This window comes from Salmo salar, chromosome ssa24 (genome assembly GCF_905237065.1).
Source record: "Salmo salar chromosome ssa24, Ssal_v3.1, whole genome shotgun sequence".
Classification (NCBI taxonomy): Eukaryota; Metazoa; Chordata; class Actinopteri; order Salmoniformes; family Salmonidae; genus Salmo; species Salmo salar.
This window is the reverse complement of record NC_059465.1, coordinates 20,027,579-20,054,914: the sequence shown is the minus strand read 5'-3', so window position 1 is coordinate 20,054,914 and position 27,336 is coordinate 20,027,579. Positions and strand designations below refer to the sequence as shown.

The window sequence follows — 27,336 nt, the reverse complement described above, 5'->3', positions numbered from 1 at the left end:
TTTGACCCAAGTTTAAATTGTTTTTAAGGCAATGCTACCAAATACTAATTGAGTGCATGCATGTCAAATTCTGACCCACTGGGCATGTCATGAAAGAAATAAAGGCTGAAATAAATAATTCTCTACTATTCTGACATTTTACATTTTTAAAATAAAGTGGTGATCCTAACTGACCTAAAACCGGGGATTTTTACTAGGATTAAATGTCAGGAATTGTGTGTAAAACTGAGGTTAAATGTATTTGGCAAAGGTGTATGTAAACTTCTGACTTGAACTGTATGTGTGTGTCCTTTCTGTATCTAATCTTCATCACTGGACCCAGACAAGAAGCTCTCTAAATTAAGCAAGGTTTTCAATCTGATAGAAAAGCTGAGGGCAAACTAAAGTAGGCAGAAAACCTCCCCACTAGACTGCCATATCCTCTGTGCATACCAACGGATTACTTCTGACAAAGAATATGATAGCTACCAGCACAGGGACAACGGATGTACCAGGGGCCTCATTTATAACCTTTGCAGACATTTTATTCAAAAATAGTTCAACTTTGCACCTGCCATACATATGCATATTTCCAGTTATAAAATCAGACCTGTGGTGAAACTGTGCGTCAACAGGCATTATAACACCGCCTGTAAAACCCCAGCATTCACCTTTTATGGTGACAACGCCCTTATTTGCTGTATACTTTGGAAGTATTGGAATTAGACCAAGACAGCATCTAAAGAAAATAGCAATGGGAAACTTCACCAAATGTCTTTGGAGGTGTTGGCAGAATATTTTCTTTTGCAGTGACATTTGCTTTATCTGACCGTGTCTGATAGAAGAAAAAAAAATTCACATTTTTGTGGACCTGTAAACAGATCGTTTTAATTCAATAATGTTTTGTATAAACTTTTTCCTGAACCAAAACATCCTGCACTGCCCGCAAATTCTACTTCAACATTGTCTACTCTGAAAAAAATGTTGAACTTCAGTAGGCCTACTTACAGTGGTAGCCTACACACTTCAATGCAAAAGATCAACTGTTTGTTATTAACTACGCTCCTCTCGAATGAATAGATCAAAAACGTGTAATAGCCTATCTAATAGGCCCAATTAAAAAGAGATGAGTATGGTCATTTATTGTATGGTTATGTCAGAAATATGAACTCAACTCGCACAGAAAAGGTAAGGAATGTATTCTGCAATGGTTATGATAAGCCTATACACCGAGTGTACAAAACATTAAGAACACCTGCTCTTTCCATGACAGACTGACCAGGTGAATTTCAGGTGAAAGCTATGATCCCTTATTGATGTCACTTATTACATTTACTTCAAAATCAGTGTAGATGTAGGGGAGGAGACATGTTAAAGATGGATTTGAGACATGGTTTGTATGTGTGCCATTCAGAGGGTGAATGGGCAAGACAAAAGCATTAAGTGCCTCTGAATGGGGTATGGTAGTAGGTGCCAGCCCAGGAGCACCAATGTGTCAAGAACTGCAATGCTTCTGGGTTTCACACTCAAGTTTCCCCGTGTGTATCAAGAATGGTCCACCACCCAAATGACATCCAGCCAACTTGACAACTGTGGGAAGCATTCTTGTGGAATGCTTGTAGAGACCATGCCCCGACGAAATGAGGCTGTTCTGAGGGCAAAAAGGGGGGTGCAACTCAATATTAGGAAGGTGTTCCTAATGTTTGGTGTACGCATGTTTAAATGAAATATTGTCTACCCGAGAAATTTGACATTACAGTATTCAGATGTAGCCTACACAAACGTTAATGGAAAAGGAACCGTCTCTTCTACCGTTAAACTGCCCTTCACGTTGGATCGCATAGAGCAAAATACTTGAAATAGCTCATCTATTTACTATTGTAAAGTGGGTTTCATTAATTGAGAAATGGGATAAATTGTAGCATATACTAACTTGCTGTAGGCCTATAGGCAATTTTGTGAGTATGAAGCCATTAGTCAGAAATGGTGAGGAATTAATTATGAAATGATCATGGAAATGAAATAAATGACTTTAATTATTTTAGAATGCAAATAAAATAAATTGATTTTCGCTCTTCTCACTAATGACAAATTACTGTATGTTATATTTAGCTACCTGTTTTTGTTATGAATTCGAGTATTATATACAGTGGCTTCAGAATTCAGTATTCACACCCCTTGACTTTTTCCACATTTGGTTATTTTACAGCCTGAATTTAAAATGGATTAAATTGAGATTGTGTCACTGGGCTACACAATACCCCATAATGTGAAAGTTGAATTATGTTTTTAGAAATGTTAACAAATTAATAAAAAAATGAAAAGCTGAAATGTCTTGAGTCATCCCTTTTATGGCAACCTAAATGAACATTGTCTTAAGTCACAAGTTCCATGGTCTCACTCTGTGCAATAATAGTTTAACAGGATTTTTTTTTGTGACCATCTCATCTCTGTACCCTACACATACAGATAATTGTAAAGTCCCTCAGTTGAGCAGTGAATTTCAAACACATATTCAACCACAGACCAGGGAGGTTTTAAAATGCCTCGCAAAGCAAGGCACCTATTGGTAGATGGGTAAAAATAAAAAAGCATTGAATATCCCTTTGAGCATGAAGTTATTAATTAGGCTTTGGATGGTGCATCAACACACCCAGTCACTACAAAGACGCAGGCGTCTTTCCTAACTCAGTTGCAGGAGAGGGATTTGTGGTGAGGCCAATGGTGAGTTTAATGGCTGTGATAGGAAAAAAACTGATGGATCATCAACATTGTAGTTACTCCACAAGACTAACTTAAATGAGAGTGAAAAGCCTGTACAGAATAAAAATATTCCAAAACATTTGGAACAGTTTTGCAAGAAACTGCCAAAAATGTGGCAAAGAAATTAACTTTATACCCTGATGAGGAAAATCCAACAACACATTTGAGTAGCACTATATTTTCAAGCATGGTGGTGGCTGCATCGTTATGGGTATGCTCGTCATTGGCAAGGACTAGGGAGTTTTTTGGGGATAAAAATAAAATAGAGGTAAGCGCAGGCAAAATCCTAGAGGAAAACCTGATTGAGTCTGCTTTCCAACAGACAAATTCACCTTTCAGAAGGCCAAGCATACACTGGAGTTGCTTACCAGGACAACATTGAATGTTCCCTAGTGGCCTAGTTACAGTTGTGACTTAAATCAGCTTGAAAATCTATGGCAAGACTTAAATGTCTTGTCTAGCAATGATCACCAAACAATTTAACAGAGCTTGAATAATTTTAAAAGAATGTCCAAATACTGTACATCTCAGGTGTGCAAAGCACTTAGACTTACCAATAAAGACTCAGCTGTAATCACTGCCAAAGGTGATTATAACATGTATTGACTTAGGGGTGTGAATACTTATGTAAATGAGATTTCTGTATTTCATTTTCAATAAATAAGCAACATTTATATAAACATGTTTGCACTGTCATAGGTTATTGTGTGTAGATGGGTAAACATCCATTCAGGTTTCACATAATTCACTAAATGTGGAATAAGTCAAGGGGTATGAATACTTTCTGAAGGCCACTGTATTCCTGCACAAGGCTACTACGCTACTTTTCCCTTAATTGCAATGCAAACATTCAACCACTTCAAAATGCATATGCATAGTGGCAGGATAATCATTCTCACATCAAGTTCAGTTTTTATAAATGACAACATTTGCTTAAACTGCTGCATGCATGTTTTGGGGCATATTTTGTGTGTACACAGCATTTATAAATGAGGACCCACCTCAATTCTACTGCAGCAAAAAAACATTGATGACCTTGCGCAATATCAAGACTGATCGAAGTTTGTAAAGGACAAGATCTTAAGAGTTCTATGCTGTCCTGCAGTCCAGCCCCAGTGCTGGTGACAGCATGCAGTGTGTATGCCTTAGTGTAGTGTGCACAGGTGTGGGCGCCAATGCTGGTTCCCCTTCTCTGTAGGGAAGGATGGGATCTTTCAGGGGTTTTCTTGTGGGGCCTTGATGTGAAAGGGTGCAGAGACAAAGGGGTCTACTGAGCTCACCTCTGAAGTCCAGGAGTGTAAGGGTCCCACAGGTACTGAGCCCACAGCAGCCTGCCTGCTCACATTGGACAACACCCTCTGAGCTGTCACAGGTTGGTGAGGCAAAGGGCCCTCAAAGTGTCGGGAGTACTTGGCCAGGGCCTGTGGGCGGAAAGGCTGCGTGGCCACCTGGCTCAAGAGGGCTGGTTCAGGGGCCACAGGGTGAACCACAGCTGGGTGAGGGTGCTGGGTCTTGGGCTTCACGAAGGGGGCCTGCAGGAAGACGTCTGGATGCTGTTGAGCCACAACAGAGGGACGTTGGAAGGGGGCATTTGCAAACACGTCACCTGCCTCTTGTTCAATCCTGAAGGGGGATTTGAAGAAGACATCAGACACAACCTCAACCACCCTGGCTTGCTGGGGCATCTGGTGGGAATGAGTCAGGGATGGGGCACAGAGGGATGGGGTAGGTTGGTGGGAGGAATTGGAGAGTTGTGGGTGTGATAGGGATGGCTGGGAGGATGGGAGGGGAAATTCAGACCCCTGCTGCTCCTCTTCATCTGAATCCAGCAGCAATGGTCTGGAGCCACTGCAGTCATGGACCACACCCCTCTCCCTGGCCCTCCTGCCCTGCTCCTCCTTCACTCTCTCGTCTTCCTCATCATCGCTGGAGTGGATACAGCCCTCGTTTGCTCTGTGGCCTTCTCCACGCAGCTCCATTTCAGAACCCCCCTCGTCCAGCACAGCGTAACCGTTACTCACCCCTTTCAGCTCTGCAGAGGAGAGAAGGCACAGAGTAATGGATAAGACTTGAGATGTGTAAATGGAGACAAGATGATACATCAATTGAGTTGAAATTGAGAAACCTCCTGCAGCTCTGAAGACTACGGTCTGTGTTCAAGTAAACACCATGGAAACAGCAATAACAGCACAATGGTCCAACAGCAGAAAGCCAGCACGACTACATCAAAAACACACATGTTCTACTCTATACAACACAATGTGACAGACAAGACTATTCAGCACTATCACCACAACAAAATACATTGTTTCCACTAATTGATTTCAGCAGACCTGCAACATTCTCTAAGCATATATACTCAATACCTCAACACAATTCCATGTACCATTACAGAGCAAGTAATACTGTCAGATTTAGGGTTGTAATTAGTAAGTTATATAAAGATATAGGGACTTGATAAGAAGGAAGTGGACCTATGGAAACAAGGAGTGAGAGGACTCACAGGAGCAGAAACAAAGAGAGAGGGGGGCAGAAACAGGGGCAGTCTTACCTTGGTAGTGCAGGTAGCAGGAGTTAGCCGGTAGCTCCAGAGGTATAGGGTTAGTGGCAGCCATTGTAGGGCACAGTTCAAAGTCAGCCAGAGGGCAAAGAGCTGGGCAGGGTGTGAGTAAGAGAAGAGCTAGAACTGTATCTCTAAGCTTCTCAACCTCCCACTGGATTGAAAAGGCAAGAAGCTAGGTGTGTGAGTTCTACAGTCAGTGAGAGCACTCAACCCCATGTAAGAGTGCAGTGTGTTAAGTGTGTTAGTTGCTTAACTGAGTGAGAGCACCGAGGTGTAATAGGATGATTGGGCACTTCCATACTGTAGCGTCAATGAGAACTGTGTTTCGATCAATAGGGCAAAAATATATATTTTTTTGTTTTCAAAACGCGGAGGCCCCTGAAAGCCATTAGCGCATTTATGAGCTGCCATACTGACAGCATTCGCTGTCTGAAGTGTGAGCCTTGGCATTGTTAGGGAAGTGAATTATGTGGGTGTGTGACTAAGCAACAGACTGCGTTAATCAGCCAAAGGATGCATACTGTGCCTATAGCTACTTGCTCTTCCAATCATCTCATAACACTAGGATATATTGAACTACATTTCCTACTGGTGAACTGAAAGACACCAAGGAGACTAGTTACATCCACATTTACATGTTTATTTAATGTTCCTTTGTTTTCTTTTTTTGCTTATTTCATAAAAATAGAAGGTACACACTAGATAACGCTTTGCTTTCACATATTAACATTTGCTGTTTGTTCATTTCAACAGTTTTCATCTAATCAAATTATACTTGTCACCGTTTCCCCTAGCAAACACACTAGGCACATCCATTTCACAGCAACACAATTAAAACTCTACTGGCAAGGCTAGACCTCTACTGAATACAGCACTGTGGTGTCTAAGAACAATATGATCACTACTGTAGAATTGCATAGGTTAGCTACACTAAAACCTGCAGAAGACTGAACTGTACAACGTGTTGATCAGAGAGAAAAATGAATAAAAACCAAACAAGAGTAGCTTTACTGATTATCTGTCCATACACTTCAGATTCCACAGGCCAATTTCTAAAACTTACTGTACAATATATGGTTTGGTGAGGGGTAAAACAATGTTTTCTCAAAGATACTAGCAGTAACATCAACGGAAATGTATCATTTTGCTTTGTATACTTTCCAAGTATGGAAACAAAACTTTTTGAGATGCATTATACGGGTTGCATTTCAGTTTCTGAAATATTGTATCATTTTGATATGCCTCAGGAGGTAAATCAAGGGTGGGTACAATGTAGTGCATCACATCCACTGATTATGCTTACTGGGAGGAGGACAAAGATGAGTCAAGACAAACTTTGGTTCTGTTTCCAACAAATTATACTAAATTGCACTGTAACTTGTAAGTAGGTAGGCTAGATAGCTTGTGTGATACATTTAGGGGTTAACAGTAAAGGAGGAGGAAAATAAGGGACAGAGATATCAGGAAGACCCTTCCGTCATAAGCCCTGTTTTCAGAGGGAGGGCTTTAAGAGGTGGAAGAAATCTATTCCCTTCAAGCTACTAAATAAACTACAGCTCAGAGAAAGAAAATCAAACTAGAAATAGGTCAAAACCAGGGATGAGGTGTGATGACAATACCTCAATAAGGTACAGTAAGTAACAAGCACAGAGCTATCCTCAGAACACAACCAAATTAAGATAGGGAAGCAACTAGCCCTATGGTTTTAACTACGCTAAAATAGTCTTCCACAAGACCAAGAATAGACAAAAATACTTTGGACAAAAAGGAGGGACAGGATGGTAGTACTCTTAAATACAGCTTCATAAATAATAAACAAAAATACATTTTTTTCCATTCAAGTATATGTACTTGTTATGAACTTTATATATTCCATATTGACTCACTTCATACATTCATTCTATAGTACTATCAATAGTCACATTTATTCATACCATGATATATATATATATATTTTAAAATTAAAACACTTTCAAAGTAGTAGTTAAAGTACATTTTTAAAGGGAGAATGAGGACATTGAAACAGTGGTTTTATATACATAAGAGTTGGTGGGGAATGGATTTGTCCAGATTTAAGTTGGACATTACATCATAGGCAAGCAACATCAAGAGGTGTGTGTGTGTGTTGTATGGACAGGTAGATCAGACAAAAGGGAGGTGGATATGAATGATTATGAACATGTGCAACAGAGGCACATGGAACAAATAGAGAAACGGATTGCCTGTACTGTATGGCTACACCAGCGCAACACAAGCAGACAGACAAAACCCAAGCTGCACCTAGTTCTCGCTCTGCTGGCTCACTGGTGAATATCAACCGACTCATTAAACAACCACTGCACAGTTCTGTTGTACCTGCGAGTCTTATTCTCATGCTTATTTCCATGCTCAATATGGCACTCTTTTCTATCGCACACACTGAATTTACAGCTGCCAATGGGCCGATGATAGAAACAAACAAACCCAAATAAACCCAATACTAATTGGTGTATTCCAATTCTTATTGGAATACACATGACCAAAGGACAAGGGCATTCAAATGAATCACACACATTTAGAATAATACCACGATTGTGTCAACCTTTCCAGACAATTCTTAGACTTAAGGGCATAGTGGGAGGAAAGAAATGCACCAGCTCAATATAATCTTAAAGGAGGACTACAGGAAATTCATAGCATAGGAACAATAATCCCAGGAAACCTTGAGATAAACAGATTGTAGCTCTTACGTAAAGAACAGCCAGGATAAACATGGTTGCACAGTAAAGGAGATTGTTGTTGTAGTAGACCTGAATATCAGCGCCAGTTTGAGGGTAGCTGGCGACGCCTGTAGAGATCAGATGTTTACCGTAACCGTGGACATTGCACAAACACTTATGAGCTTACAATGGCAGACATCTTACAACATTTGCAACAGACAGCCAAACATTCCCAGGGGGCAGCAGTGGATCACAGCAGTTTGATAACAGTTAAACACACAGCAGAAGACCAAGGACTGACAGCTTATCGTCATTATTTGTCCCCCCCGTAATGCCCAATGCAAGCAGCTCTGGATAGTTCAGTCAGCATATGCTTTTCTAAAGGGCAACTGCTTTGCTCTATAGACTATACATGATCATAGCTGCTACAGGAAGAGTGCCTACAGATAACCAGGAGAGATAGAAGCACTGTACTGTTGTGTTACATGGTCAGACCTGTGACAAATAGCCAGGGGTGGATTGTATAAGTGATAAAACATTGTAGAACCAAGCAAAGACAAATCGGGTTATGGGCAAGCCAGGCAGTATGTGCATGAGGTGGGGTTGAATCTGCATGGAAGGACAATTAGGAATGTTGACAGATTGATGAAAGCGCGATAATGCCCATAGTGCAGCCAAGACAGAAGCAGACAATGTGTCAGGGCGGGGGGTTAATGCAAAGTTGTTACACCAACATGGGAATGCCAACGGCCACCATTGTATCAGGCAAGCAAGAGATGGAGGCGGGGGCAAGGAGGCACACCGGAGAAAGTTTTCACTAGTCTATTTCACCTCGCAAGGTGCTACAGAAGTGCCTCTGCTGCCCCCTCTCCATCCCCTACGTGTTACGATTGCACGCTGCCCCTTCGACCTCTCTCTCCCAACCCCCCTAGAGGTCGATGAGCTGATCCACCAGCAGAAGGGAGCGGGCCATGTTGGGGATGCTGGACTCTGAACTGCCACTGTTGCTGCGCGAGTGACCACCTGAAACGTGCCAGAGAGAGAGAGAGGGAGACAAGGACATAAGGGGAGCAAGGAAGAGAGAAGAGGGAGAAAGGCGAACAAGCGGGAGTGAGAGTAATGTTTAGAGAGAGAATTTGACAGAACAGAGATCAGAACATAAAATGGCAAATAATTGAGAATCGGTGAAAGAGGGCGGAGAAGAGAGCAGAATGACAGGAGCAGACAGGGGTGAATGAGGGACGGGGGAAGAGAAGAAAGATACAGAAAGTAAGCTGAGGTTATCTATATGCAGCCGCAGCATTTCAGGGAAAGCGTGCTGGGAGGACATACTGTAAGTCGTCCTACCCTCTGGAAGAACTACTCCTTCAAGCTCTGCCTTTGGTGCTTCTGTTCTGACAGACTGTACAAAACAACTGCAGAACAGTGCCTCCTTTTGATCGGAACTGCCAATTCTTATTACCAATGAAAAGTGAATGAGAGAAAGCTAAGAGAAACCCACCGATGTGAGAGCATGCTAGGACGAGGGCTAGCTAAGGTTACAGCACAATCCAGCTATAAGTTGCTCTCATCAGGTGTAAGTGATTAACTAAGGTGTTAGCTAGGGTCTTCTCAGCAATGGCTGTGCTCATTCATGGTCACCTTGGGTTATATGGGTTAAGGAAGACAGCTCATACAGAACAGTACTCTGGTCTTCAGAAGATCTGTGTGGACCAACGAGACACATGGATCCAAACCCTATCTACATTCTGCTGGTCTACCTTACATACCTTGGTTGTTGGAGTTTTTGGAGATGAGCACAGGGATGGGGTCAAACTCGTCCTCAGTGCCCTTCTCCCCAGCCTCAGGTGGCTGGAAGCCCGACATGAGGTAAGCAGAGTCTGCAGGTGGAGGAGAGGAGGTGAAGGGATGATGGAGGGAGAAGGTTAGCGCAGCCCAGGAGAGTGCGAGTGGGGGGAGGGTGCAGGGAGTAGAGACAGATGCAGCCAGAGCAGTCACAACGTTAGTACTAAGCCATGCATCTGATGTGGCTTTTGTAAATGAGTCAAGGGTCTGCAGAAGATCCCACAATGCTGTGGCTGCTGTATAGCGCTACAAATTAATACCTCACTGTTTGAACTATGAAGGGCGGTTGATACAGGCTGCCGACAGGTCTGTATCAATATCTAATTACCTTCTGAAATTATATAGTTCATCTTGATATTACTAATATGACAGTTTAACATCATACATTCAAAGGTCACTTGCCTTTGAACATGTATTTTAGTGTTTTGACTGAGCATTAAAGCTGAGAGATATTGCAGGCGTGTGGTTTAGTTTGGGCTGAACAGAAGTTGGAAGTCAGACTAGCTGAGGGGCGTTTACACAGGTAACACACTGAGTGTACAAAACATGACAGACTGACCAGGTGAATCCAGGTGATGTCACTTGTTAAATCCACTTCAAATCAGTGTAGATGAAAGGGAGGAGAAAGGTTAAAGAAGGATTTTTAAGCCTCGAGACAATTGAGACATGGATTGTGTATGTGTGCCATTCAGAGGGTGAATGGGGAAGACCAGGATTCATACAGACAGTACAAGTCAAATTCAAGTACTTTTTCAAGCACAAATATTTATTTTCAAGGATCATCAATTTGTAATAGCTCCTATTATGCAATTGTTTCTAGTCGCAGTCATCACTACCTTACAAGTTCAACTCAATAATACGGGTTTCACTTTATTTACTATGAGTGGTAAGTCAGTACTGATGATGTTGACTGATTTCCTTATATGAACTCTAACTCAGTAAAATCTTTGAAATTGTTGCACTTATATTTTTGTTCAGTATACATATTATTAAATGGTCTTTATATTTCACTAAATGACATGAAAGTGAATTCTGACGGTGTAAAAAGCCATTCGTAGAATCAAAAATATTGTCTTCTATACCCATTAGAAGAAAATTAAGTTGTGTTTGACACAATTTACATTTCTGGGGAACCCACATGGGTCCCAGACCCCAAGTTTGGGAACCACTGTACTACTAACCTCTCTCCCTGCTTGCTTCAATGCTTCCTCTCTCTGTGTATCACCTTTGCAGCCTGACTCACCACAGAAAAGGTATTTTGTTATAAGAATTTATAGTAGCCCATCTTTGGATTACAGCTAGTTTAATTTCAGTCAACTGGTCCTGCTGAGGTCAGGTTTCGTTCAACATTAGCGTCTAACTTAATCCTTCTAGCCAGCTAGTTATAGCTAGCTACCTGGCTAATAGCCAGAGCCTTTGAACTACCTAGCTAGACACCTGACTGAAATATAAGCGACTATTTACCAGTTGTACACTGGGGGGGGGGTCTGACACGGCAGGAGTCAAGGGATGTTAAAAGAATTCCCACTGTCAGCGGTGTTCCTCTGCTACTTGCAACTGTAGGTCTGGGCTGAGGTAGCTCGTTTCACCTCTCGACCCTACGTCGTAGGCGGAGTTTCCCGTTGGACAGAGTAGTGAATGAACGCGCTGCTAACAAGGCAAATCCGGGAGATTACGTACCTTTCTATTTGGGAAATGGCGTTTAAACGGTGTTTACCCTCACCCTCCGGCATTTTAGCTATTGATGTGACGTTTGGTGGCACCTAATCAGTCAGTTCTGTGCCTGGCTGAGTGGCAGTGTAGGTGGAATGAGCGAGCTCTCCTGACAACTAGAGTGCAAAACTTGAGGAAATAAAACTCAGTAGACTGCCTGGAAATTAATTTGCACGACCAATACATTTTTGTAATATTTTTAATATGAACATAATTGATCATTTTCTGTTTATCTAATTTTAATTAAAGTACTTTGGAAGTACCAACTTGAGAAAATGTCTGATTTTGAAGGTATTCCAGTAGTTGAATTTCAGAGCGCCAAATTCATGTTCTAAGCACCTTGTGCAAACCCTGCAAAATATTTTTTTCAAGTGCCTTTGAATGGGGTATGGTAGTATTATGGTAGCTAGGCGCACAGGTTGCAACACTGCTGGGATTTTCACGCTCAACAGTTTCCATGTGTATCAAGAACGGTCCACCACCCAAAGGACATCCAGCCAACTTGACAACTGTGAGAAGCATTGGAGTCAACATGGGCCAGCATCCCTGTGGAACGCTTGACACCTTGTAGAGTCCATGCCCCGACATATTGAGGCTGTTCGTTCTGAGGGCAAAAGGGGGTGCAACTCAATATTATGAAGGTGTTCCTAATGTTTTGTACACTCAGTGTACAGTACATGACAGCTGGTGAGAGGGTCTTACCAGCAGGTGCTTGGGCAGTGCCAAATGAGACAGGAGCCAGCTCATCCAGACAGGAGGCAGAGCCTGCAGGGGCAGAGGAGCAGGAGGATGGAGGTACACAGACAGTTTGAGCCCCAGGTGTGGAGGTGTGAGACAGCAGAGAGCAGCCCAGCAGAGAATCCTCCCCAGCTAGAGGGTCTGAGGGAGGAGGGGCCAGGGCACAGGATGTAGGGAGGAAGAAGGAAAGAAAGTGAACACAGGCCATTAACCCAAACAGGGAGAAAAAAGCTTGCTCACCCTCTTCCCACAGAAGAAAGTTCAGACTAAAAGTAAATGTGAGCTTCCTCTTATAAACGGAGTATACAAAACATTAAGAACACCTGCTCTTTCCATGACAGACTGACCAGGTGAATGCTATGATCCCTTATTGATGTCACTTGTTAAATCCACTTCAAAATCAGATCAGTGTATATGAAGGGGAGGAGACATGTTAAAGAAGGACTTTTAAGCCTTGAGACATGGATTGTGTATGTGTGCCATTCAGAGGGTGAATGGGCAAGCCAGAATATTTAAGTGCCTTGGAACATTGTTTGATAGTAGGTGCCAGGTACACCGGTTTGTGTCAAGAACTGCAACGCTGCTGGGTTTTTCACAATCAACAGTTTCCTGTGTGTATCAAGCATGATCCACCACCCAGAGGACATCCAGCCAACTTGACGCAACTGTGGAAAGCATTGACAGCAACATGGGCCAGCATATCCTGTAGAACGCTTTCGATACTTTGTAGAGTCCATGCCCCGACAAATTGAGGCAGTTCTGAGGACAAAGGGGGTCTGCAACTCAATATTAGGTGTTCCTAATATTTGGTATACTCAGTGTAAATTTATCCTCCAAGTAGTACCCTGCTCAAACCCCAGACTAGTAATGGTACTGTGCTGTATGTAGTAGTTGGACCAATGACAGGACCATGGTCCATTAGTGTCCTCTAGCGGAGCAGACCAAAAGCTGAGAAAAAAAAACTGCCCCTTGAATGATGTGGAGAGGTCAAACCCAGAGGCAGCACACACGCTCTATTGCTCAGCAGTAGCTGCCTTGTTCCCAGCTCCAGCCTATTTTCACTGGCTGCAGGGAATGTCAGCCATTAAACATTCACACTTTGCACATGTTCATCTGGAGCAGAATCAGCACTGCTAATCAACAGTGCACTGCAAATGTTTTCCTGTTCACCTTTAAGAGTACGTCATAGTAACGGATCACTGCGATAAACCGAGACGCTCGCTGTCACAACCATTCCAGACAGTCTCGTTAACAGCAATAAAAGAAATGGTGACAGGGAATAATATTTTGCTGCAGGCAAACCTGTCAGCAAAGCCTGGCAGGGCATGTTTGAGCAGGCTACTGATAAATGACCTGATCCTTTCAACACCAAGCAATAGTTAAAACAAAGGACACCACAACTAAGCTCCTGAATCAAGACTGATATGCCTGTATGACGTTGATGGCAGAAATAACACCCAATCTTAGTGAAGGCAAATCCCTCTGTGTTATCCCAATGCATTGTGGCCTCACACACAGAGCTATGCTATGTGTTCACTCATGCACGCCAACTGATGTATGGCAATAATGCAATAACACTACTTATAATTCAAGGCTGATACAGAGGAGCGGTAAAAACAGTAAGGTATAGGGCACTAACCTGGCAGGCTGGCTGAGGCTGTCTCCAGACCAAGGATCAGAGAGTCCACATACATATCAGCCTTAGCCGCTGCTGAAAATGAAACAGGAGAGATGGTTGGATAAAGAAATGAACGAGAAGGACAGAAGGAATAAAAAAAGCTCCAGGTAATAAAGTATATGAGAGTGATTTGAGTTCATTAACAACCAGAAGCATCTCTCATATCTGGAGAGGATACAGGAAGGGGAGAGACAGGCATGCAGACAGGCAGTCAGGCAGTCAGAATAGCCTGATACCATTGCTGTTGCCCTCTCCACAGCTGCTGAAGGGGTCAGCCAGGGGCAAGAGGTCAGGGAGCAGCAGACAAGTCTCAGGGGACTTCAGTCCCTCAATCAGCTTCTCTGTGAGCCATCCAAACAGAGGGACAGGAAGAGGGAGGACCGGGAGGGAGAAAGGCATAGAAAGAGAGGAAAGGAAGGGAGAATTTGCATAAGCAAAGTAGGAGTAGAGGGAGAAAAGAGATGAAGGCTCATTTAGGTACCACTGAGAACATGGCAATTAATTATGCTATCAAGATGAGCATTAGTTGGTAAAGGGTAACGCTCACAAGGGGTAGTAACGGTTAGTTCTTGGATTTGTCATTATTCTACTGGCTGCGTCATGTTTCTCCATTAGGCAGCCCTGTCCCTCTTGCTTTCCTTTTCAGCAGAGGGGCATAAAAAAAGATTAGGAAAAAATAAAATCAATCCTAGTGTGATAGAGATCACAGACCATGCTTGAGTAGAGGACAGGTTAATTTCAGCTGGGCCCACTGTATTAATACCATTCATGTCAAACTGGTAGTGGAGCGAAACAGCATGCCTTCAAAAAGGGACTGTGTACGCTGATTGTCTTAAACCATCAACACATAAATCCATCCAATCAAACTGAGACAAAGACAAACAACTAGCAGCTAGTGTCAGTATCTCATCTGTATTTGGTCATTAGTTGACAGATTCATTTCAATATGGCAGACAAGCATTGCCAAATAGTCTAAAAGAGCAAAATGTCAGCCTATACAAAAAACATACCAGGGGTTAGCTACCATAGCGCCATTCCACACACTAGGCCAACATCACTGACTGACCTTACATGACTCTTCTCCACTTTCATCACTGAAAAAGTGTTGGATCACCCAGCACTACCGGACTGATGGCATCCTTGTTAAGTCAGCTTTGCTGGGTGTGCCAGGTGTGCCACAGACAAAACAGGAGAACTGTCTTCAGGATATGTGCCTCTCCAGCAGGTTAGTACATCCAAACAGCCTGAGTGCAAACCAGGTGCATGCGTGTGAGTATCTTCTGGGTCAAAAACCTCCTCTCCATACATACTTACAGGTGACTGGCTGCTATGGGGGGACAGAGGACCTTGGGCAGGGGCTCAGAATATGACACAGCACAGCTGCCCATTTGCCCCCTTCACTAAGGGATAAAGGTCATAGGTCGTAGGTCAATGCTAACAAAATGCTATGATACAACGGCTGTGCATTCCAGAGCCATATTTAGATGTATGGCTCTGGTGTACTCCTCGTTTGGCACCATATGACAGCAGCATGCACTGATCTGTGAGGAAACAGATTCTCTTTCCAATCGCCTTTATGACATATTATGAAAATGGAATAACTAGACTAGATAGTAGGACCATCCCTTCTGAAATATGCTGTGGCGTAACAGGTTTGGTGGGCCTTACATCTGGCCTGTGGTTATGTGAACTTCTGCAGACACTGTGCAGAGCTCTCCCAACAGACATTTGGGCTCCCGAGTGGCGCAGGGGTCTAAGGCACTGCATCTCAGTGCTAGAGGCGTCAGTGCAGACACCCTGGTTTGAATCCAGGCTGTATCACAACCGGACGTGATTGGGAGTCCCAAAGGGCGGCACACAATTGGCCCAGCGTCATCCGGGTTTGGCCGGTGTTGGCCGTCATTGTAAATAAGAATTTGTTCTTAACTGAATTGTCTAGTCAAATACATAAAAGGTTACAACAGCAGTGATGCAGTTACTGTTGTCAACTCTACCTGTGCTGTGCAGCAAGTAAATCCTTAGGGCACTGATGGATAGAGAACACTGTGTAGAAGAATGTGTGAGTGGGGAGAGGACAGAGAAGATTAACCACACCCTGCTTATGTAACAGCCAGAGGCTGCCTTTTATCCCCTCAGTCCCCACTGACTGTTCGACTGTCTCTGGAGCCACTCTGTGGGCCTTTACACAGACCAGACTGAGCTAAGACAGTGTATTGCTCCTGTGCCATTTGGAAAAGCAGTCAACTACCAACTGAAGGAAGAGCTCAGATGTGATGGTAAACTTTCCCACTTTTCTCAGTGACAAGGGCATTCTGAAGCAGGCACCTCCAGAGGTAGGCTACAGTACAGCAATCCAATTAATAAAGTAGAATGTGTCCTTCTGGTAAGCAGGCAAGAGTGCAGTTAGAGGCACGGGTCCACAAGTGTGAGGCGATCCAGCTAAGGTCTGTATTCATAGGAGCTGAAAGGGAATCAATGAGTGCGTTGACTGCGCTAACAGGACAGGGACAATAGCACAACAGAGCAAAGCCATGTAATCTCAGAGTCATTATATAAACAATGGCTTTAAAAGGACATGAGCTAAAGGACATACAATACATGGCCAAAAGTATGTGGACATCCCTTGAAAATAGTGATTCGGCTATTTCAGTTGCTGACAGGTGTACAAAATAAAGCACACAGCCATGCAATCTCCACACACAAACATACTGCAAATGGTCTTGTTTTATTTTACCTTTATTTAACTAGGCAAGTCAGTTAAGAACAAATTCTTATTTTCAATGACGGCCTAGGAACAGTGCCTTGTTCAGGGACAGAACATATTTTTGACCTTGTCAGCTCGGGGATTCGATCTTGCAACCTTTCGGTTACTAGTCCAACGCTCTAACCACTAGGCTACCTGCCGCCCCAACTGAAGAAGAGCTGTGACTTTCAATGATGTCACCTTTCCAACAAGTCAGTTCGTCAAATTTCTGCCTTGCTAGAGCTGCCACGATCAACTGTAAGTGTTGTTAATGTGAAGTGGAAACGTCTAGGGGTAACAACAGCTCAGCCACGAAGTGGTAGGCCACACAAGCTCATAGAAAGGGACTGCAGAGTGCTGAAGCACGTAGCGCAAAAATCGGTTGCAACACTCAGTACTGAGTTCCAAATTGCCTCCGGAAGCAACGTCAGCACAAGAACGGTTCGTCGGGAGCTTCATGAAATGGTTTTCCATGGCCGAGCAGCCGCACACAAGCCTAAGATCACCATGCGCAATGCCAAGCGTCAGCTGGAGTGGTGTAATGCTTGCCGCCATTGGACCCTGGAGCAGTGGAAATGCGTTATCTGGAGTGATGAATCACGCTTCACCACCTGGCAATCCGACAGACAAGTCTGGGTTTGGAGGATGCCAGGAGAACACTACCTGCCCGACTGCATCAAACTGTAAAGTTTGGTGGAGGAGGAATAATGGTCTGGGTCTGTTTTTCATGGTTTGGTCTAGGCCCCCTAGTTCCAGTGAAGGGAAATCTTAATGCTATGGTATACAATGACATTCTAGACGATTCTGTGCTTCCAACTTTGTGGTAATAGTTCGGGGAAGGCCCTTTCCTGTTTCAGCATGACAATGCCCCCCATGCACAAAGTGAGGTCTATACATAAATGGTTTGTCGACTGGCCTGCACAGAGCCCTGACCTCAACTCCATCAAACACCTTTGGGATGAATTGGAAAACTGACTGCGTGCCAGGCATAATTGCCCAACATCAGTGCCTGACCTCACTTATGCTCGTGACTGAATAGAAGCAAGTCCCCGCAAAAATTTTCCAACATCTAATGGAAAGCCTTTCCAGAAGAGTGGAGGATGTTATAGAAGCAAAGAGGGGGAACAAATCCATATTAATGCCCATTATTTTGTAATGAGATGTTCGATGAGCAGATGTCCATACTTTAGGCCATGTAGTGTATACAATCCACCAACATGAGTGTCTCAGGAACATCTATGTGCAAGAATTGAAAAACACGATGGAGGATTGATGTTGGCAGGACAGACAACTGGAACCTGCCACTTCATTCCACAACAATGTTGCATGCTGGGAAAGAGCATTACCTGGAGTGTCAGAGAGGGAGAGTGTGTTAAAGGGGTCCGGGCCACTCAACATCTCTGAGCCTGCATCCAAACTCAGGATGTCAGCAGATCTCTCAGCTTAACATCACACAGGGAGAAAGAGAGAAAGAATGAGAGCTATCAGGAGAATAGGGGGAGGAAGGATGTTGAGGTTTATTACAGTTATTGATCTAATTGAAGTCAACAAGATGTCATTGAGGACAACAGAGCTGAGGATAACACAATAAACAACACTATTGAATACTAGTTTCTGATTGGCTAGAAGGGCTTTCTAGAATGCGGGACAGTTGGATGTCTCTGGGACACCTAATCATGATGCAACAAAGCACTGCACATGCATACCGTACTTGCTACAAAGTTACAGAAGCTAACAGCTACAGAAACCAATATTAATACATTGTAAATGAGGAAAAACGGAGGAAACATTTGTCTTAATGATTTAGAGAAGAAGCCAACACCTAAAAACACATGAGGACACCACATGGGAAATATGTAGAGATGAGGGAGGGATAATAACGTAGGTATGACACAGGGAGAGGGAGGAGAGCAGTTGAAAACATGGACAGCCTTACCTGGGAAAGCCTTGCCTGTAGCACCAGCAGCAGAGACAGGCTGCAGACCTGGAATGAGGTTCTCTGTGGAGAGGCTGGCCCTCTCCCCTGTTGTAGCTGTCATAAAGACATACACAATTAGGTAATTGAACAGAAGTGACGCTTTTTTTCTATCTACCACCTATCCATTGCACTTGCAGATGTGTATACACAGATTGGGCATTGTGGTCTTACTCTCGACCAGCTTGGTAAAATCCTTGTTGAGTAGCTCCTCAGCAGTGAGCTTGGAGAAGTTGTCGTCACCAAACGGGTTCCAGCTGCCAGACGGTGCAAAGAGAGCTGTTTGGGCAACGCCCTCACCTGGCTGGTTCACACTCTGCTGGGAGGAGCAGGGGGAGCCAGAGGGGGTAGTGCTGGCTGACCTATAACACACATACGGAAACACAAAGGTTACAGTGGAAATCATCCATCTCATTCATCTTATGTACAAACGAGTCTGTGCAAATATAGAGCATGTAAGCAAATAGGGGTGAATTAAAAGTCTGAGTTAATTGTTGATTGAATAGACTGTTTATTCCTGTGTTAAACTGGGCTATAAAAGGGGGTGTTTATACGGTTGTCTGTTGTATATTCATTGGCCTGAATCTCTCTGTGTTAGTAGAATAATTGGACAGTTGATTGTTAGTTCATTGAGATTAGTTAATTCAGCTTACTTGGACTTGTTGAGGCTGGCCTCGGCTGCAGCCGCCTGCAGTAGCTGGGTGGACCTGCTGACTGGGACCCCAAACACAGCACTGTGGGTGACGTCGCTCAATATGCGCCTGTGGCCACCCCGGGGGCCCATCTTTGGGGAGGAGGGGGGCGTCAGGGAGCCAACCTTGTGGAGCCCACGGCCAGATGCCAGAGGCTGGGGAGGAAAGGCAGTCATGAAGATTAGGAAAAAATATCACAGGGAATATGAAAAATCAGGGAGAGAAGGAAGGAAATTACAGGTTGATTAGCCATTCTCTAAGAGGATATTATTTTCATTGTATCCCAAAATACAGAATCATTGCAAAACCACATTCTACTGGTTAGTGAAAAGACATGGTTGGTTAGTGACAAAGCGCCAGTGTGGGGTCTTGAGGATGATCAGTTATTGATTATATTTTTGTTGTTGAGAGAGAGATTTGGAAGATACAGAAAAATAAATAAAACACAGGAATCAAGAGACAGAACTGAGTGGTGACAGGTTGCAGGAACAGAGATGTTTCATGACAACCTTAGACATTAACCATAGTGAAAGGAAAAGCAGCCAGACAGTTTCTAAATCTCATCTTTTTGGTTTGATATCTTTGAACACTACGCAAAGCATGAAATATGTCTTTGAAGTTAGAAAAAACTACTAAAAAGATTAAAAGATGACTGTCTTTACATTGTTTGTTTGCACCTTATTGCAGACCTGATGTTTACAGGACAAATCCAAGAGCAAGTATTTCATTTTTTTTTTTTTTAATACATAGATCAATAAAACATGTAGTTATTTTAAAGGGAAATAATCAAATTCAAATGTAGAATGCATACAAAGTCAGTGTTAGGTGATTAGCTAGATTCGAAGGCCCCAGACAGAAGGAGGTTAGCCCCCCTGCCCCCTGTCCCAAAGAGCAGCAGGCTGCCTGAGGGGAGGGTGGTTACCGTGGGCTCAGAGTCACAGTCAGAGTCGGAATCAGGTGCAGCAGGTCCTGTGGCTGCAGGCTTAGGGGGAGCTGCTGTTTGGGGGGAGGGGGGCACAGGGCCGGCTGGTGGCTGCAGAGGAGCAACAGGACTAGCTTTGGGCTGCACAGCCACAGAGCTATGGGGGGCCGGCATGGGAGGCTGCTGCCGTTTGTAGAGGCTCTGCACCAGCTGATGCTGCTAAGGGATAGGATAGTGGGAAAAACACAACCAGTGCTCAGGAAAACCTCTCCCTACTGTCTCATTTGGCCAAGTTTGGGATGAGTTATTGCTCTGAGAAATGCAAACCAGTTCGCCACATGTAAATACCCTTCTGAGCCCTGTGTTTTTCATGAAACTTGTCATTTACATGTGGTGAACTGGTTTAACAGATCAGAGGGGAGTTTCTGCTGAGTCAAAAGTTATTCAGTTTGATTCAATTTAATTCAAAACCACAAGGTCATTCAGAGGTCCTGATAAAAGTGCACTCTGCATAGAAACAAAAGTTGGAAGACAATAAATGGATACAAAACAAACAATGGCGTCCTTACATACACAGCATGAGCATAGAGTGGACCATGGTCATGACCAAGGAGTCTCCAACTAAAACTATTTAGAGAAAGTAAATGGAATATTGCAGTGAAATGACTTCATATTATTGCCAAATGGCAACAAGACTGTCAACACAATGTAATATATAGTGCCTTTAGCAGACTGATATGAGATCTGCCCACCTGGTTGACTTGCTGATGTGGAATGAAAAAGGCTGCTGCCTGCTGCTTCATGAAGAGACCCTGCTGATGCTGGGGCGTGGCCATGGGTTGCGAAGAGGTGGTCTGAGCCAGTGGGGATGTGGCCTGTGCAGCAGGTGCCTGCTGAACTGATTGGACAGCAGCAGCAGGCTGGGCAGCGGCTAAAACACCTGTAATACAGTGAAGATGGTTGTCTTGTAACAGCCCTGCTAAACTACAACCATTGAGGGAATGCTTCTTTTGAAATCAATGAAAGCTGCTATACAGCCCATGTCACGCTCGAGTTGCGTCACATCCAATGGCAGCGTCCAAGCTCAAGAATCGCTGCGGTTCAATTCTCTGATGCACGTGTTCATTCCATCTTGTGAATTGAAATAAAGTTGATTGTGGTTGTATATGGCCTTGACTATACACATTTGCTTATTTTACTAAGATTTACATTTTAGTCATTTAGCAGCTAGCTACAATGATTATGTTCACAGTGTAAACAAAAGCAACTTGTAAAATTAAAGGATCATTCAGTACAACCCCACTAGCAACAATTGAATGAGTACTTGCGAAAAAACTGGACTAAAGTTATTGTACTTATGCATAATCAATGAATATGGTACAGTAGGGGAAAATAGAATAAGATGCCCTTCCCCTCTGCTCCTCTCCGCTCTCAAAACATGGCCCTGTGTAGTAGGTAATACGTCACATTGAACCGACGCTGATGGCAAAGCCACGCGTAGTGGAGCTCAAGTATAAGGGTGACTTCATAACAATGGACTGAAACAGACATGCTTGAAGCTCCTATCCGTCTCTATACAAGCATATGGACAGACAATGTCACCAAGGGCTCATTAATTCAAGCCTTGTACTGCTGGACAAATTGAACCACTGGGATTACAAGGCCATGTTATGTCAGCCAAAGACGTGGAACATTTCAATACAGGATGCCCATCTTGGTGAGTGCTTTGTTACAGGATAAGATACTTTCACTGCTAGCAGGCCTCAGCTCACACATCATCAGATCCTTACGGTTCAAGCTTTGAGAAGCAGAGGTGGTATAGAGGGTAGTGTACTGTATGCGTACCTATGGGCTGGGGCCCCCCTGCAGCCACGTTGGGTCTCTTGCGTGGGGTGAGGGCCGGCTGGATGGGCAGGATGCCTATGGGCTGGGTCCCTCCAGCTTTGGGGCGTGAACGGGGTGCGATGGAGGTCTCCATTGTGGGGACGGGGTCTGTGAGCCTTGGAGGGGGAAAGGCAAGGCAGGTTATCATTGCTGGAGCTTGACATATTTAACTATAAAAAAAAGGTCAGATACTCATGCTCTTCACTCACCTGGCTTTGGATTGACTTTTTTTGGCCACAGCTTCGCTGGCTCTGATTGGTTCGGGGAGTTTTGTAAGAATAGGGGAGTTCTGAGAAGGTGAAAAGAGTTTGAGTACTATGCTTAGATATACTACCCAACTAAAATCAATAAGCTTCACTCAGATTTCTAGTTTAAAAGTTTTCCTTCGGTCACAGAGCGGGAACAAGGACCCTTTATCATTATAAACGTCTGCATGACACATGATTGCAGCAATTCAATGATCAGTTACAGATTTCATGAATCGGCTTTGAGTGTCTACTTTGATGCCTCTCTGGGAATGTGGTCTGAAATGTGCCGTGTCAGATGATTGAGTGCTGACATTGCACCATCAATGCAAAGCAAAGGGGCCTAGGGGATGGAGGGCAGCCAACTGGCAACAATCACAAAGCTCCCTGCTCCCCCATCTTCTGGCATTTTACACAACACTTATGTTGCTGTCCAAAACAATAAGACATGAATAAAACATCTTAAAATGTGAAAGCTTCTTACGTTGAAAAATAAATAACATCTAGTACAGTGCCTTTACATACCATCTCTTACTTTCAATGATGTATGTACACCTGGCATTAGGAACAGGCAAGATAACAATTCAGATAAAGTTAAAAAGGTCCTCTACATTATGACCCTTTGAAATATATTTGGTTGTAACCTTTGTCTCCAGGGAGATTTTCTAGTACGGTTGTTATTACTGATGGTGAGGTGACTTACATGTACGTTCTGGATGGGGCATTCTATCCCAGCCAGCCTGAAGGCGAAGTAGGACACTTGGTAGATATCTGGTCTCTTCTCAGGGTCAGGCTCCAGCATGTATCCTGATGAATGGAAAAACATTTGTTGGTAATGATGATACGAATACATTTCACTCATTGAACTAAAATACTTGGGACTGTGTAAGACAGAAATGGCACAGAGAAAAACAGAGACAGAAAACAAAGGCAGAGCCTTGACTCTCTCACACACAAACACATGGACCAGTGAGTATAATGTGATGGGGAGGATGGCTACTCACTGATGAGGCAGTGCATGTCCGGGGAATAGCGGGAGTTGTCTGGAATAGTGAAGCTGCCGTCACAGATGGCCACCTGGCTCTCCCCAAACGGCAGGGTGAAGTAGCACAGCTTATACAGCAGGCAGCCCATAGCCTGCAGAACCACAGCACAGTGAGCATCAGCACACCTTGTATTAACTTGGCCTCAAGCCAACTGTGTAGTGTAGGGTGTTCACCCATAAAATTATTCATTCATTGGTTTATACAAATATGTCCATTCAATAGAGAATTGCATCAAAAACAAATTGTCCAAACCCCATGTCTCTTGTCATTTGGACACACCTACTCATTCAAGTTTTTTAAAACTTTTCTACATTGTAAACTGAAAACTGTACTTTGACATTCATTTCGCAGTACCCTCTTGAATTGCCCCGTTTCTCCACACATTCTAGAGCAGTGAGTGAATGCCCTATATAGTGGAGAGAAACCAGTCAATCTCTCATGGTGATATAGCAGCATGCCAACTCACCCAGATGTCAGCCTTTGTAGTGATGACCGTGCCATTATAGAGGTTGATCATCTCTGGGGCTCGGTATGACAGAGTAGTGTACCTTACATGGGAAGGAAGGGAGCACACCAATTTAGGAAGGACTTCAATCACAGATAAATGTCCTCAACAGGGTTCACTTGGCACAGTTAAACCCACAACATCCCAACCTGTTGTACTTGTTGGTTCACTAGACTAAAACTATCAAACCACTTTCATGTGTTCAGTATTCCAGTTGAGGTGAAGCTCTTCAGAATCACTCACTTCTTGATTTCCTCCTCCACCAGTGGAACGCCCTCTGTCTGAGGGTTCTGGAAGCGGTTGGTGGCACTGCCAAAGTCACACAACACATAGTGTCCCCGGTCATGGAGCAGGATATTCTCCACCTGCAGAGGAGACAGACACACAGATGACTCCTGAGACGATCTTCGAACAGCGTTTAACATATTTATACACTTCATGGCTCACTTCTCATGCTGACACACATATGCAGCTAGGACAAGTATTAAAGAAAAACTTAAAAGGCCATGATAATGCCAATGAGGCCATTAAAGTGTAAGTAAAGTGTAGACTGAGGGTGTGTGTGTGAAGCTAGGTGCTCGTGCCTTGAGATCTCGATGGATGATTGGCGTCTTGCACTGGTGGAGGCGGGCCACGGCCTCGCAGGTGTCACAGAAGATCTGCAGCACCTCTGCCTCAGTGAAGCCTGTCTGCAGACGCTGGTTCATCAGGTTCACCACCTGCCCACCTGCAACAAACCAGGAAGGACTTACAACGGATTTGGATAAAATGAGGTATGAGGTTTGTGCCCTAATGAAACCACTAAAGCGCTTGAGAAGGAAAGAGGGGCAGAATTACCACGACAGAAGTCCATGAGGATGAGGACCTCCCAGACATCTCCTGCTCCAACTGCAGTTATACTGGAGTCCAGGAAACCCACAATGTTCCTGTGGCCCACGAGGTCCCTCTGAACACACACACACACACACAATTGGTTCATATTTTAGAGAATATAAAGAACCTCATACATCTCTGGTTGGCTTTCCAGTTCCAAACAGGCTGCCATAACAATGGTGTTCTTTGTTTGTTTTTTGGACTGACAGAGAGTGTACTGTTCTGCTCTAGCTTACTGCCTATGAGGATCTGCCAAAAGGTTGGAAGTAATAATGATAGCCATTCTGTACCAATTATGCCCCCCAGGGTGTGGCTGCAGGGCTAGTTATCTTACAGCATGGCCTCCAGTAAGGCAATTGACGCCCAAGGGGGCGGGGGAGTTTAGCTGCATTAATGCCAATTCAACATATTCAGCAGCAGGCTCCAACTGGGCTAAGAGTGAAACACTTACTACCCACCCTCCTGCCCCTTCCCTCCATCTTCTCTCTGTATATGTTTCAGTTAGTCTTGTCAACCAACCGCTTCAATATTCAGCAATTCACACACACTCCCATATCACCTCTTCCAGAACAAAAACAACCCTCTTCTTTGATTTGTGTAATGTTGCTCTATGGTTCTACATCCGCTTCACTATAGCAGAAACACAGTGATCCAGTGGTTTCCAAACGAGTCAGTGACCTCACACAATCATTTGCCCCCTTTGTCTAAGAGCCTCACCATATAGCTATTAGCTAGGTGTGTATTCTACGTTGGACTGAGTGACAGACCAAGCAGGGCTCCAGCCCAGAGCCTGTTCTCACCATGATCTGGATCTCCAGCTCGCAGATCTGCAGGTCGTGCTCGTTGTTGACATACATCCTCTTCAGAGCACAGCGCACCCCCTGGTTGGTCCGCACCAGGAACACAATGGCAAAGCCTCCTGTGGAGGGAAGGAGTGAGAGCGCAAGAAAGAATGCAGAGGATGCTTAATTTTTAGCATTGACCTGTGACTGGGTCACCACTGAAGTCAGCTGCAATGTCAGCCAACTTAACAGGAACGGAATACAATAAACAACATGAAAATGGCTAAATATGGAGCGACAAATGTTCGCTTCGTTACACTGGTTCCCCCTTAAGCCAAATGATGATCTTTGACCTTCAAATGTCAGCGACAGTGACTGAATCAGCCCAGAGTCATAGACAGTCAGCCTCCTCCAGTCTCTCTGCTCAGCCTCAATGAATGAGTCAAAGCTGCTGATGCTGCTGAGAGGCTGACTGAGCAGAGCAGAGAGGGCATCCTCCAGTCTGTCCATTACCTCATCATGACAGCAGCACACCACACAACCCTGGAAACGTGCCCCCTCACACACACTCATATAAACACACACTTTATGACCCTGTATAAACAGTGGGGGTGGCAAAGTTAGCTGGGAAGATACGTTATGATGTGTTCAGTCAGAGGGAGCTGTGATAAAGGGCGGCTCAAAATAGCATTGGGTGAGTCAGCAGTAGAGCCGAGACATAGAAAGACTGCAGGTATTGGAGCAGCAGCACTGACTGGAGACAGTGAAGAGTGCGAGATTCCATCATCCGGCTACTAGAAGAACATTGTACTGACACAGGGCAACTGGCAAGGCTCCAAAAGGGCCCTTAAGTCGGTCTCTCTGTCTCGCTCACCTGCTAATTCAGACACACAACACCACTAGTGATTGCGTATGTGGCTGGCTGTGCCCACTATTTGTTTCTGTTGAACAAGGAGGCAGTGCTGGCATGCTTTGCTCCATGCGTGATACATCACTGGGCTCTTTCATCTACACACCTTTCACACACAGCAAGGGGGCTGGCCTTTACCTCAATAAAGAATAATTCCATCAGATGGGCAGGGTTCAGTAGAAGCACTGTCTGGAACTTAACATACGGTGCATGTATCTCAGCTAGACTTCTCACATTGTCCAAAGAGAGGTAACAGTAGTGCATTTATGTCAGTGATGCAGAGCTGGTGTTTTGAAGGATTGGTGGCTCTGCAGTGTTGTAGCAGCACAATGCTGTAAGGTGTGAGTAGTATGTGTGTCTGTGATTAAGAATTATAGGCTAGTAGTAGCTGAGCTAATGCTCGGAGGGGTTGGTTGAGAGCTCTGCCGTGCTGCTGCATTGACATGCACTACGCTAAATAAGCACCTCCAGGTTCTGATCAGAGCAGAAACATATGGGCCAGGACCAAGTTTCACTAATCTGAATAAGAGATTGACTTTGTATTGGTTCATCTCTCTGCTGCACGCACACACAAGCACCATCAACACACAGACACTTCCCAGTGCAGGTGGCTTGGTACTGCAGTGGCATTTCAGCACCTCACCTTAAACCACAGAAACAAGGCTCGTCTGTCCTCCTGAATCTTGTAGATTATTTTTTAGAGGGGCCTGCTGCATGCTCTGGGAAGAATCAATACAAACTGGGAGGTGGCTGTACATTTGAATGCAGAAGATAAGGCACT

General features: G+C 44.1%; 1 protein-coding gene across 45 annotated transcripts in view; it reads right to left on the bottom strand.

Annotated features, from left to right (window-relative positions):
* LOC106585601 (AP2-associated protein kinase 1) overlaps nt 1-27,336 on the bottom strand; it is a 48,734-nt gene that overhangs the window by 6,123 nt on the left and 15,275 nt on the right. Inside the window, exons 2-24 of one of the 45 annotated variants that reach the window (XM_014171990.2) lie at nt 25,664-25,782; nt 24,828-24,936; nt 24,575-24,717; nt 24,234-24,355; nt 23,952-24,033; nt 23,444-23,576; nt 23,143-23,246; nt 22,404-22,483; nt 22,156-22,310; nt 21,063-21,250; nt 20,311-20,529; nt 19,350-19,543; nt 18,871-19,058; nt 18,658-18,753; nt 18,068-18,163; nt 14,215-14,319; nt 13,940-14,011; nt 12,265-12,441; nt 10,409-10,443; nt 9,774-9,884; nt 8,836-9,027; nt 8,035-8,132; nt 4,460-4,774 (exon numbers count right to left, since the gene is read on the bottom strand). In XM_014171990.2, coding sequence (XP_014027465.2) covers nt 4,756-4,774; nt 8,035-8,132; nt 8,836-9,027; nt 9,774-9,884; nt 10,409-10,443; nt 12,265-12,441; nt 13,940-14,011; nt 14,215-14,319; nt 18,068-18,163; nt 18,658-18,753; nt 18,871-19,058; nt 19,350-19,543; nt 20,311-20,529; nt 21,063-21,250; nt 22,156-22,310; nt 22,404-22,483; nt 23,143-23,246; nt 23,444-23,576; nt 23,952-24,033; nt 24,234-24,355; nt 24,575-24,717; nt 24,828-24,936; nt 25,664-25,782 — 2,837 coding nt within the window. In that variant the 3' untranslated portion in view covers nt 4,460-4,755. Of the gene's footprint in view, nt 1-1,997; nt 4,775-5,924; nt 9,028-9,773; nt 9,885-10,408; nt 10,444-12,264; nt 12,442-13,939; nt 14,012-14,214; nt 14,320-18,067; nt 18,164-18,657; nt 18,754-18,870; nt 19,059-19,349; nt 19,544-20,310; nt 20,530-21,062; nt 21,251-22,155; nt 22,311-22,403; nt 22,484-23,142; nt 23,247-23,443; nt 23,577-23,951; nt 24,034-24,233; nt 24,356-24,574; nt 24,718-24,827; nt 24,937-25,663; nt 25,783-27,336 lie in introns of those variants that run through there. The other 44 variants (XM_014171992.2, XM_014171991.2, XM_014171995.2 and 41 more) reach the window with 44 other exon arrangements.